The following is a 13,548-nucleotide window of genomic DNA, read 5'->3' as shown; positions in this document are numbered from 1 at the left end:
CTCTATATTCTCTCCCTTCCTACAGACCCTGTTGCTGTCTAAAAGCTTTCTCCCCTTAGGCCCAGTTATCAGTTTTCATCTTTTTAACGTGCTGGTCCAAAGTGCTTAAAAGGTGTTATACTGCCAGTAACAAGTAGTAAGGGAAGAAGAAGACATGGTTTTGATGCAGACTCAGGAACATTATACCCTGTGATAGAAATAGCCCTGTGATAGCAGCAAGAGGGAGGGGAAATGAAAAGGAGACTCCTCTTCTTGCCTCTGTTCCTGTGAAAATCCATACACGTGTGTCCCACTCATGCATCCTACATCCTCACACCTGCTCATCTCCTGGAGATTTGGTTCTGCGCACCACCCTGTCCCCACTGCCCCCTGTTCCCACTGACTCCTTTGCCCCTGAACCCTGCTCCAGCTCTGAATCCCCTGGCTCTTTGCAGTCTTGCCCTTTTTTAAGTCATCGGAGTCGTCCCTGTAATGAAGAACTGGAGGTTGTGTTACTACCTTGGGGCTTTCAGTAGGCCACAGTGCACTTGATGTCTCTTGTGGAATCCCGAATCCATTAATGGAGTTGCCTATGACAGATTGCCCACATCTAATGTTTGACTCTTGTATTACTGTTAGTACTCTACGTCTGGAAGGTTTGTTTCTAAGAGAAAATGTGTTTCAAGTTTTAAACGGTGAGGTATTCCAAGTCAGGAGCCACCTATATTGGCACTGAACTTGTAGTCAGAAGATTATAGAGTTCATATTGTAGCTTTCCCAGTTACTAGACGTGTGTGCCCATGTGTGTGATAACTGGGACTCTCTTGGCCAAGGTTCTCTGTACAGACTGTAGAAGTAACGGTTATCTCTCAAATGTGGTAGGGGAGTGGTGGTTAAATGGGAATGTATGTGAAAGGCTATAATAAAATGTAAAATCATACATCAAAGGATGTGGCATTATGGTGTTAATAATCACTGTATTAGGTAAAAGAAATTCCTGTCCTCTAGGAACTCACTGTCTAGTATGTAAGACAGATGAACAGTTATTAAGTTGGTGCATAAGTGATTGAGGCTTAAAAGGTTAATAATTGCAAAAACTGCAGTTACTTTTGCACCAACCTAATACATTTAGAGTATGTGATAAATCCTCGGGCAGAAATACATACAGGTGACTGGGGCATGAAGAAGAGCAGCTGTAATCTGGAAATGGACGGATAGAGAAAACTTTGTGGAGGAGGGAGTTCCTGATCTGAGTCTTAAAGACTAAGGAAGAACAAACCTGGTAAAGAAGGAAGAAGAAGGGAAGATCATTCCAGGTTGCAGGAGTGGCATGGGAGAATATGGTTCATTCAGAAAGCTTCAAATATGGCTGCAAGGATGACCGAAGCATAAACTGTCTACCTGCAGTGCTTAATTTGATTATCGAGACCACTTACCTAACTCGAAAGAGGCAATGTTACTGTGCTGTAGCTAACAACTCTAGAAACAGACTTGGTCTGAAACCTGGTTGGACCATTTACTGATCGGTTATATCCAATTAAGAACTTCACCTTCATAAACTTTTAGGTTCAATATAATGATAAAGGTACCTACTTCAAAGGGTTTTTGCAAGGATTATTTGAAATGACATTTGCAAATCTCCTGATGTTTAATAAACAACATTATAAATGTTAGCAGCAGTTTTTGTTGCTCTTCTGGAAGTTCTTAAAGTTACCTTTTCCCTCTCAGTATCCTGTAACCTACTGTTCTAGGCCATTCAGCAATATTTTAAACACCAATTCTGTTTGTTATAATGGAATCATAGAAACAGAATTTGAATGAATTTTAAAGATTATCTAAATCAATTTCATTATTTTGTGTGTGAAGAAACTGAGTCACAGTTAAATAACCTGCCTGTGATGTCAGGCTGTGATGTCTGAATCAGTGGTCCAGCTGGGACTAGAATCAGGTCTTTTTCCTTTCCAGAGGTCTTTCTATTGGTCTTGGAATAAATTGTCCCAAATCACTCAGAGACACCAACCTATAGCATTAGCCACAAGTTATTGCAGAAACAGTGTAAGTCAACACTGTATTTCAGTATCTTTGGCATTTCTGTAGCTTTGCAGTTAGGGAAATCTGTTTGTAAAAGGAATACCGTATCCACTGCCTACCTTCTGGCAGAAGTGCTATTTCACAGCAGCCCATGTGAAAGAGCAGTGAGACAGGCAGTAAGGAACCGGGTAAATCTTAAAATGAGTGACTTGATGCCATCAAGAACTGCTTCTACAGATGTCTGTTTATTTGGGTCTCCTCACTAAAATGAGAGAATAGATTTTTATACTACTTGTCATTTACACATGTTCTACTTCATTTGTTCTAGAGGATCCAACACATAATTTGTTGAACACATTTTGTGTACTAAGTGCTATGGATGGAATGGTGAGCAAGAAGCTTCTGCTTTAGTGGAATAAACAGATGTTGAAATAGTATATTATACAAATAAATAATTATAAACTAATTAAATGCTATGCATAAAAAAGTACAAAGTGATTTCTAATCATATAGCAATGTTTGGGAAGGTTCCCCTGAGGAACCTCAGGGGTTCCCCTCAGTCAAAGTTTCCCCTCAGTCAAAGTTTTGACTGAGATATGAAGACTCAATAAAATAAATAGGTGACGATGAATCACAGGGATTGAGAAAAGGGTCTCATACTGAGGGAACAGCATGTGCGAAGGCCCTGAGGAAGGACATAGCGTATTTGGAGCAGAAAAAGCTAATACGAAATACAAGTCCTGGTCGTGAGACGAGAAGTGAAAGTATTTAGTAGGCATCACTGAAGAGAACACAGCACAAGAAGTGAACGTCCCCCTAAAGTAAACTGTGTGCTCATATTAGAATTTTGTTTTAAAGATTCATTGCAAAGAAAATTACTTTAGAACCACAGTGATCTAGTTAGTAGGTAGAGTAATACTATGTACTCTTGTTTTTTGTTTTTGTTTTTCCTTTTAGTTTAGGTGTACAAAACAACATAGTGATCAGACATTTATATATCTCACAAAGCGATAACCCCAATAAGTCTTATTACCCACCCGACACTGTACATAGTTATGAGAATATTATTGACTATATTCCCTATGCTGTACTATATATTGCTGTGACTGTTTTTAAAATTATAGTTGACATTCAATATTATTTTATGTTAGTTTCAGGTGTATTGCATAGTGCTTAGACAGCCACACAATTTATGAAGTGATCCCCTGATAAGTCCAGCACCCATCTGACACCACACACATCTTCTACAGTATCATTGACTATACTTCCCATCCTGCACCCCACATCATGGGAACTCCTGCAGATACTTCCCAATCCCTTCGCCTTTCTCACCCAGTCCTCTAGTCCCCCCTGCCATCTAGGAACCATCAGTTTGTTGACTGTATATATGGGTCTATTTGTTTTGTTTGTTTGTTTATTTTGTTCTTTAGATTCCACATATAAGTGAAATCATATGGTATTTGTCTTTCTCAGTCTGACTTATTTCACTTAGCATAATACTAACTCTCGAGATCCATCCATGTTGTCGCAAATGGTGAGGTTTCATTCTTTTTGATGGCAGAGTAATAGATATTCTTTTCCATTTCATTTTACTTTCTTTCTATCCTGGCCCATTGTGAATTGAGGGAATATTTTGATGAGCCAAAGTGTTTACGTCAGGGACTTTTGCTGTTGATCAGTTGAACAGCCTAGAAATGACAGAGAGAATCTTATCCTGTTTTCTTGGCTGAGGTTTTTGTGTGGGTGTGTGACGTGCAGCTGTACTGTTGGTTTCTTGGCAGCCAAGACAGGGCAATTCTGAATGGAGTTCATCTTGAATAGAAATAAATTTAAAAGTAAAAAGACTACTTTGACTGTATTAATTTCAGTGGAAAGCAGCCAGGGCCTGAACCTTTAGCTGATATTTTATTTGGCTAAATGGATACAGCAGCCTCAGGCACATGTCCAAGCTTATGGTGGGAACACATGAAGGAGAGAATGTAAAAAGTAGTCAAAGCTTTGTCTCAATATAAAATCATCAGTTATCATATGAAATTTTTAAGTGAATTTTTGTTAATTTTTAATTAATGATTTAAGATTTTTTCACTAAAGAACTCAATGAAAAAGGTAGATTATGAAAAATTAGTTTTGCAAAAGTGAATTCGTAATATTCTGCAGTTTATCAGAAAGATCTTTTCTCAGATTTATTTTTACCCAGATGGATTCCCACGTCTGCTTTGATTGCTCACTTGTTTTCTTCACTTTCTTTAACCTTTTTTGGGGTTTATAGGCGCTTCATTTCCCCAAACCCTCAAATTAAATGCAGATATTATGGAGCTCTTCATTTTTCAAGCACTCTTGTATCCTTACCTTTGGATAAACTGTCATTGTCCTTCATACTCTTCAAGCAGAAATGTCTGAGTTGTTTCTCATGTTTAACTGCTTGTTTATATCTCTACTGTTGTTTAGTATTATTGCTCTCAGAGTAGCATAGAGTAAGGTCCTAAGATCAGTTGGCCTGGGTTCATATCCAGTCTTGCTACTATCTTGGTCCTACTAACTTCTCAGTTTCTCATCTCTAAGATGGAGATAATCATGTTAGTGCCGAAGGTTTTGTTGTTGTTTTGTTTTTTTTAAGGCTTAAAGGGAAAAAAAATGCATATGAATGGCTTAACTCAAAATCTGTCCAGGAGAAGAGATATTAGCTATCATTTTCTTCATGCTGTAGACAGAGCCAGGCCCCTAGAATCTGTTAATAGCTATATCTTCACTCTTCTGGGAGGCTTCATTCAGTCTGAAGACCATCTGTATGCTGATGACTCCCGGTTTATATCTCTATTCCAAACATCACTCTTTCCTAAGCTCCAGGTCTGTATACCTGACTGCTCCTGTATATCTATACTTAAATAGCTAATAAATTCTTCAAACATAACATGTCTAAAAACAGAACTTCTGATCTTTGTCACCTGCCCTTTCTTGCCTCCCCAGTCTGTTCCTCCCCCTTCTTTCCTATCTCGGTTAATGACACCTCCCTCTATACTTCATCAGCCCATCTGGCAGCATTATCCCTAGACCACGTGTGTCCTGAGTCTGATCATGTGTCACCAGAATCCCCACCAGCACCACAGTACAGGGCTTGGACAGTTATCTAAGGAACAGTCTTCTTCTTTTTGTTTCCAGTCTTGTCTCCTATAATGCATTCTCCACATTTTGAAGATTTTAGAAACATAGATTACTTTTCCCTACCTCCTCCTTACTGAAATTAGAAAAATACTGAGAATTTTTCAAAATCCTCTAGGCCCCTCTGACTGCTTTCTTCTTACCTCTCGAATACATCTAGTTCATTCCTATCTTAAGGCCTTTTTTACATTAGCTTTTCCCTCCGTTTGGGATATTTTTCTCCAGATTGTCACAGTGTTGGCTCCTTGCAATTTTTAGGTCTCAGTTTAGGTAAAAGGTCCTCACAGAGGCTTACCCTGGCATCTTTCCTTCCTTTCTTGAGAGTTGATCAGTACCTGAAATTTCTGCCCCCACCCTTTTTTCTTTCTTTTATAGATTGCCCCTCTCCACTCTCAAAATAATTTAAGTTCCATCGGGGCAAAGACTTTATTAATCTTGTTTACTACCATATTCTCAGTGCTTAGAATGGAACCCGATACTCAGAGGGTGTACAGTGTTATATGGGTGGATGGCTAAATGAAAGGATGGTAAGTTGTCTACAACCAGGGATATAATGGGTTATTTTACCCTGTACAGACTTTTCATAGATGCTTGTTTTAGAATTAACCTTGCTAATAATATTTTGTCTCTCTTATGTATTTTCTCTGTTCTAGATTATAAGCCTGTAAGGGTACGAGGTTTGTCTCCATTGTTTTTAGTTTCTCACAGAATGCTAAGTACCATTTTAGTACTTACTGTTGATTGAATCGAATTGAAAAATTCAATCTAACATTTTTATTTCCTCTCAATGTATAGTAATTATATATATATATCTGTATATATCTATATATATATCTGTATGTGTGTATACATATAGATAGATGTAATTTATACATAAGTTCTGAAAAGCAGATTTGTATAAAATATGCTTTCCTTTTTTATCTCTTGTAGTTCATAATTGGACCCTTGAGGACACGCTTCAGTGGTTGATAGAATTTGTTGAACTACCCCAATATGAGAAGAATTTTAGAGACAATAATGTTAAGGGGACAACACTTCCCAGGTGAGACTTTATTATCCAAATGTAGTCATTTCACTCATGGAGAATTATTTTTCAATGCCAAATCTACAAGTTACTTCTATAGCTAAGAGCTCCAAGGAAATATTATATATATGTATATATGTGTGTGTATGTGTATATATATATATATATATATATATATATCTCCATTCTTTAATTTTTCTAAGGTATGAATTTACAAGTTTCAATCATTTTTTCTTGTCAAAATAATCAGGCCCTTTAAAATATTTATACCCAAGGAAAGTAGTTTTGAGAATTAGAAAATGGGCCAGCTATATCTTTTTTAGATAACATCAGAGGGCCCACCTCTGACCACCTTGTAAATATAGCAAAAAACATTCCTTTGGTACAGATCCAACTTTATGAAAAGAGCTATTTGAATGGATTAACTTACAGATCCTTCTTAATGGGTAGTCTTTTAATAACAACAATAACCACTTAATATTAGTGGCCATAAATTAAACCTCAAAAATATGAAGTTTAATAAACAAAATGTAAACAATACTAATCATTTTAAAAGATATATTACATAGAGGTACTCTGTATTATCTCATTTAAGCTTCATGGTTAACATGAAGTATTATCCCCATTTTACAGATTAAAAAAACCAAGTCAGAGACAAGTTAAATATTTTGCCCAAGGCAGTGTTTGAACCCAGGCAGATCTGATACTAGAGTTTAGGATACTGATTTATTCTTTTAGATGTCTGGAGTTAATTGTTACTAGTTTTTTAAATTATATTTTCTATATCTTCATTAGTTAACCTAAATAATCTTTAGATTTAAGTGTTAAAATTGGCAGTGATTCTACCAGAACTTGTCCCTTGCAAGATCACTCATGTTCCAGTCCTCTCTGGATTGTTTATTATATCAAAAAAGACTCTAATCCCCTTTTTACTGTCTATAATTATATGTAATGAAATGCACATTGTATTTCTAATCAATTTGCTTACATACCCTATTTAAACAAGTGGCTTTCGTGCTTTGAAGTTTATATTTCGGATCAAGTTGAAAGTTTTCGTATTTCCTTAAATGTGATCTGAACAGCAACATCAGTATTTCTGATTTTACTGCGCACATGACTATAGTGATGAAATTATGGGGATAAGAATCAATTCAACATGTGCGTATTGAGTGTCTCTTATGTTTATGGTGCAAATAGATGCTGGAAAGAAATAAAAATTAAATAAGATAGAGTTCTTGCCTTTAAATAAGACAGGTTTCTAAGTTAAAACGGAACAGCATAGTGGAGCATTAAAATGGGACTAGGGTTTTTCGAGTTAACGCGTGTTACCTTGGTCATGAGGAACCCATAGTATGTTTCTTATGTTGTCTTTTGGGAAGTTTCTTTATATAAGAACAACATGAAATGAAATAGCCTGCTCTATGTTTTGGCAATAAATGTTGTAGCCACTTTTGATTAAGGAAAGGTTATCAGAGATACCTCAAATTCTGGTAGAATTGTTGAGATAATATCACACAGTTAATCAAGGTCAAGTTTTAAAAATAGTGAACATGTTCCTACAGAAGAAAAGTTATAAATGTAGAAGTTTTCAGGTCAGCCCCCTGGAGCCTTTTTGAGTGGAAGAGAAAAGAAAACTGGAATACCCTTCATCAAGCTCCTCTATATGGTAATGCAATTAGTGAGTCAATTTAAAGGAGCAATTATCAATGAACTTAAACAACTATGTAAGTTACAGAGTTTTTTGTGGGGTAAGTTTAGATATAAGAATGTATAAGAAAAAGATTTACACATTCCGGATGTACACGTGCTGAAAACAATTCATTATGGTTCCAAATTTCCGTGACATTAAAATATTGTTACCTCTGGAATAGGTAGCCCGAATTCTGTGAGTTTTGTATTAGTTGCGATGGTTATCGGAAGCCTTTTACTGTATTTTCTATACTCTGTAATTCTTACTACCAGAGCGTATACTAAGGCTCTCTTCACCTGATACATGCCTCCTCATTCCTTTCAGACCTGTGGGAACTTCCCTGACATCCTCACCCACTCAGGTAGAATCACTTCCACCTCTGGGCTCCTGTTGAACTTTGCATAAAATTCTGTTATATAGTTTCCTTTTTACTACATCTCATTGTCGTTCTTAAATTTAGTCTGTTGATAGTGTGGCTATGAATTTATTCATGCATCCATCCATGCATTCCTTCATCTATTATACAAACATTTATCAAGCATCTACTTTTGCCAAACATCGTGCTAGGTGTGGGGATGCAGAGATAAGAGTTTTTGCATTCAGGGAATTTGATGAGTGTCATGTTAAAGGAGTGACAAGAGTGTCATGTGAGGTACTTGTGGAGAAGATGAAGGCAGGCATTTTGTAAAAGGAAAGTTAGAGTTCTTTACTCTGTAAAGCTTTATAGAAGCCTCATAGGAGTTCCTGTAACTTCTCCATACTCAGAGGTGCCCTAAATAAAATGTAGTGGTTCAGATAGAGTCATTGGAATCATACATACTTGAGTTTGAATCTCTGCCTTACCTTTTACTAATAATGTACCTTGGGCAAGTTACTCAATCTCTCACTACCTTAGTTTCCTCATCTATAAAATGGGAATTTTATATATATGACTAGGTGTTTTTTATTTTATTGTAATTCAGCCCTGACACAGGATCCGGCACATAGTACATGCTTCTTGTTATTGTCATTGTTATTAACAGTTACATTATTATTGTTACACTTGTCTTATTAAGATCTTTGTTAGCGTCATACTTGGTTGTTAAGGAATCTTAGTTGACTACTGGGTTACTTGGATTTGAAGTCTAAAACAAAGTGATTTTGTTTCCTTATTTTACCTGTGCCTTTGGCCTCTTACATGCTTTCTTCATTGCTAATAAAATGGTTCAGTATTTCTTATTACGTAAATCCTTCAGTTTACTCCCCCAACCAGTGAGGACTTCTTACTTTCCACTTAATGACTTTGGTGGACTTTGTTTAACTGTTAAATAGTTTAAACATGATAATGTAAAGATGGGGACTTTATAGATACTTTCAAAGAAAAGCAACATGATCTAAATTGAGAAATATTTTTTAAAGTCAGCTATTGATGTTAAGTAAATTACTTACAATTTTCTTGTTCTTTGTGAAATGATAGTAAAATGTCAAAGGTAATTATGATTATATAAAATATTTTGAATTTTATAAATTTTTAAGTCATAGTAAGTTATAGCATAAAATAACCTTAGAAAACAAAAATATCAATCTAGCAACGAAATTATTAATATACCGGAGTGTTTGTACAGCTGTGTTTTCACTGACAAGGTTTTTGATACATGTAATAAACTATTCTATCACACATGGAAGAGCTCTTACAGTAACCATCACTAATATGTAAAGTATTAAATGTGTTGCTCAAATATTTAAATTTACATACTAGAAATATTTGCATTTAATATGTTTGTATTTTTTCAATGAACAGGATAGCAGTGCATGAACCTTCCTTTATGATCTCTCAGTTGAAAATCAGCGACCGGAGTCACAGACAAAAACTTCAGCTCAAGGCACTTGATGTGGTTTTGTTTGGACCTCTAACACGTTAGTATTCTCCCTCCCAGAGTATGATGCAAAAAAGATTAATCACGTCATATTTGTTATCTAAAGAAAGAAAAAGTAAGAAAGGTAGTAGCCCACTAAGAAGAATCATCTATTAGGTGTAAAAGAAATGTAATACTGTCTTAAAACAAAAGATTTATAGAGTGAATTTTTTTGGAGGGCGAGGAATATTGGGGAACAGTGTGTTTCTCCAGGGCCCATCAGCTCCAAGTCGTTGTCCTTCAGTCTAGTTGTGGAGGGCGCAGCTCACTGGCCCGTGTGGGAATTGAATCAGCAACCCTGTTGTTCAGAGCTCGCTCTCTACCAACTGAGCCATCCGGCCGCCCCATAGAGTGAAATTTTTTGTCCTTGAAATATAGACTGTGAAATTTTCAAAGTTGGTTACTGATGTAAAAAGTTGCATAAACTATGTTAGTTGATAATTTAGACTTAAATTTCTAGATTTGAATTTCTGGATCTTTATAGCAGTTTGGTTTTTTGTTTGTTTGCTTTTTGCAAATATCTTCTCCCATTCGGTAGGTTGCCTCTTTGTTTTGTTGATGGTTTCTTTTTTTAAAATTAAATTTATTGGGGTGACATTGATTAGTAAAATTATATAGGTTTCAAGTGCATAATTCTATATAATACATTGTCTATATATTGCATTGTGTGTTCACCACCCAAAGTCAGTTCTCCTTCCATCACCTTATATTGGAACCCCTTTACTGTCTTCTACCACCCTCGTTCCCCCTTACCTTCTAGTAACCACTAAACTGTTGTCTGGGAGTTTTTGTTTGTTTGTTGCTTTCAGTTTCATATCCCACACATGAGTGAAAGCATATGGTTCTTGACTTTTTCGTTTGACTTATTTCTCTTAGCACGATTATCTCAAGATCCATCCATGTTGTTGCAAATGGCAGTATTTCAGTTTTTCTTATGGCTGAGTAATATTCCATTGCATGTATGTACCACATCTTCTTTATCCAGGCATCTATCGAAGGACACTTAGGTTGTTTTCGTGTCTTGGCCACCATTAATAATGCTGCAATGAATATAGGGGTACGTATATCTTTCCAGATAAATGTTTTCAAATTTTAGGGTTAGATACCCAGAAGGATTGCTGGGTCATATGGTAGCTCTGTTCTTAATTTTCTGAGAAACCTCCATACTGTTTTCCATAGTGGCTGTACCCGTTTACATCCCCACCAGCAATGTTTGAGGTTTCCTTTTTCTCCACATCCTCTCAACACTTGTTATTACTTGTCTTATTGATGATAATAGCCATTCTAACAAGTGTGAGGTGGTATCTCATTGTGGTTTTGATTTGTATTTCCCTAATAGCAGGTAAGGTTGAGAGCATCTTTTCATGTATCTGTTGGCCATTTGTCTTCTTGGGAGAAGGGTCTGTTCAGGTCCTCTGCCCATTTTTTAATTGGATTGTTTGGTTTTTTTGTTGTTGAGTTGTATGAGTTCTTTATATATTTTTGATATTAGCCCCTTATCGGCGGTATTGTTTGCAAATATCTTCTCCCATTTGGTTTGTTGCCTTTTTGTTTTGTTCATGGTTTCTTTTGCTGTGCAGAAACCTTTTAGCTTGATATAGTCTCATTCATTTAGTTTTGTTTTTACTTCCCTTGCCTTTGGGGTCAAATTCATAAAATCTGAAGACCGAGGACCGTAAGTTTACTACCTATATTTTCTTCTATGTATTTTATTGTTTCAGGTCTTATATTTAGGTCTTTGATCCATTTTGAGCTGCTTTTTGTATAGGGTAATCAACAGCAGTCTCGTTTCATTTTTTTGCATGTGGCTTTCCAATTTCCCTGGCACCATTTATTGAAGAGACTTTCTTTTCTCCATTGAGTGTGTTTGCTCCTTTTTCAAAAATTGTCTGCCTATATATATTAGTGGATTTATTTCTGGGTTCTGAATTCTGTTCTATTGGTCTGTGTATCTGTTTTTCTGCCAATACCATGCTGTTTTGATTATTATCCCTTTGTAGTATAAATTGAAGTCAGGGAGTGTGATACCTCCATCTTTGTTCTTTTTTCTCAGGATTGTTTTGACTAGTCGGGGTCTTTTGTGATTATATATAGATCTAATGAATTTTTGTAGTATTTCTTTAAATAGTGCCATTGGGATTTTGTTGGGAATTGCATTAAACCTGTATATTGCTTTGGGTTATGTGGCCATTTTAACTATGTTGATTCTTCCAGTCTGTGACATGGAATATCTTTCCATTTTTTTGTGTCTTCTTCAATTTATTTTAATGTAGTTTACAGTGTATAGGTCCTTCACATAATTTGTTGTTTATTCCTAGGTATTTTATTCCTTTTTTGCAATTGCAAAAGGAATTTTTTCCCCTGAAATTTCATTTTTAGTATATAGGAATGCAATGGATTTTTTTGTACATTGATTTTGTATCCTACAACTGTATTTGTTTATTGTTTCTAATAGATTTTTGGTGCAATCTCTAGAGTTTTCTATGTAAAGAATCTTGTCGTCTGTGAAAAGTAACAGTGTGACTTCATTCCCAATTTTGATGCCTTTTATTTCTGTCTCTTGCCTGATTGCTCTGGCTAGGACTTCCAATACTATGTTGAATAACAGTGGTGAAATTATTTGATTGGTGATTTCTGTGTTTTGTGTCACTGAAGACAGTTGGCCCTGGCTCCTTACTCCTTACTTGGAAACAATGCTGGGGGTTACTGTCTAGGGGCCATCTTTTCTAGTTCCTGATCTTAGAGGAAAAGCTTTCAGTTTTTCACTATTAAGTGTGATATTAGCTAACAGTTTGTAGTATGTGGCCTTTATTATGTTGAGGTACATTCCTTCTGTATCCATTTTATTAAGTATTTTAATCATAACTGGATTTTGTTTCTTGTCAAATACTTTTTCTGCATCTTTTGATATGATCATATGATTTTTATTTTTTATTTCATTTATGTGGTGTAGCGCATTGATTGATTTGCATATGTTGAACCATCCTTGTGCCCATGGAATGAACCCCACTCGATTGTGATTTATAATCTTTTTAATGTGTTGCTGTATTCGATTTGCTAGTATTTTGTTCAGGATTTTTGCATCTGTAGTCATCAGAGATACTGGTCTGTAGTTTTCTTTTTTTGTGTTATCCTTACCAAGTTTTGGTATCAGGATAACGTTGGCCTCATAAAATGAGTTAGGGAGTATTGCTTCTTCTTCAAATAATTTGAAGAGTTTGAGAAGGACAGTATTAAATCATCTTTGAGTGTTTGGTAGAATTCACTAGTGAAGCCATCTGGTTTTAAACTTTTGCTTTTAGGGAGGTTTTTGATGATTGTTTCGATTTCCTTGCTGTTGATCAGTCTTTTTAGATTTTCCAGTTTGTGATTCACTCTAGGAAGGTCATACTCGTATGTTTCTTAAAACTTGTCCATTTTTTCTAGGTCATTGAATTTGGAGGCATATAGTCTTTCATAGTAGTCTTTTATGGTCTTTGTATTTCTTTGGTATCCATCGCAACTTCTCCACTTTTCATTTCTGATTTTGTTTATTTGTGTCTTTTCTCTTTTTTCCTTAGTGGGTCTAGCCAGAGGTTTGTCAACTGTATTAATCTTTTCAAAGAACCAGCTCTTTATTACATTAATTTTTTCTGTTATCTTTTCTCTATTTCATTTAATTCCACTCTAATTTTTATTATTTGCTTCCTTCTGTTGACTTTGGGTTTTATTTGTTCTTTTTTCTAGTTCTTTACTATGAAATTTTGGTTGTTTATTTAGGATTTTTCTTG

General features: G+C 35.7%; 1 protein-coding gene across 1 annotated transcript in view; it reads left to right on the top strand.

Moving 5' to 3' along the window:
* STIM2 (stromal interaction molecule 2) overlaps window positions 1–13,548 on the top strand; it is a 145,415-nt gene that overhangs the window by 109,115 nt on the left and 22,752 nt on the right. The window contains exons 4-5 of the mRNA XM_033106402.1: window positions 6,100–6,211; window positions 9,664–9,779. Of these exons, the coding sequence (XP_032962293.1) occupies window positions 6,100–6,211; window positions 9,664–9,779 (228 nt within the window). The remainder of the gene's footprint in view (window positions 1–6,099; window positions 6,212–9,663; window positions 9,780–13,548) is intronic.

Source organism: Rhinolophus ferrumequinum, chromosome 5 (genome assembly GCF_004115265.2).
Source record: "Rhinolophus ferrumequinum isolate MPI-CBG mRhiFer1 chromosome 5, mRhiFer1_v1.p, whole genome shotgun sequence".
NCBI classification, from domain to species: domain Eukaryota; kingdom Metazoa; phylum Chordata; class Mammalia; order Chiroptera; family Rhinolophidae; genus Rhinolophus; species Rhinolophus ferrumequinum.
Note: the sequence above shows the minus strand (reverse complement) of the source record. Positions and strands in the feature narration are given on the sequence as shown.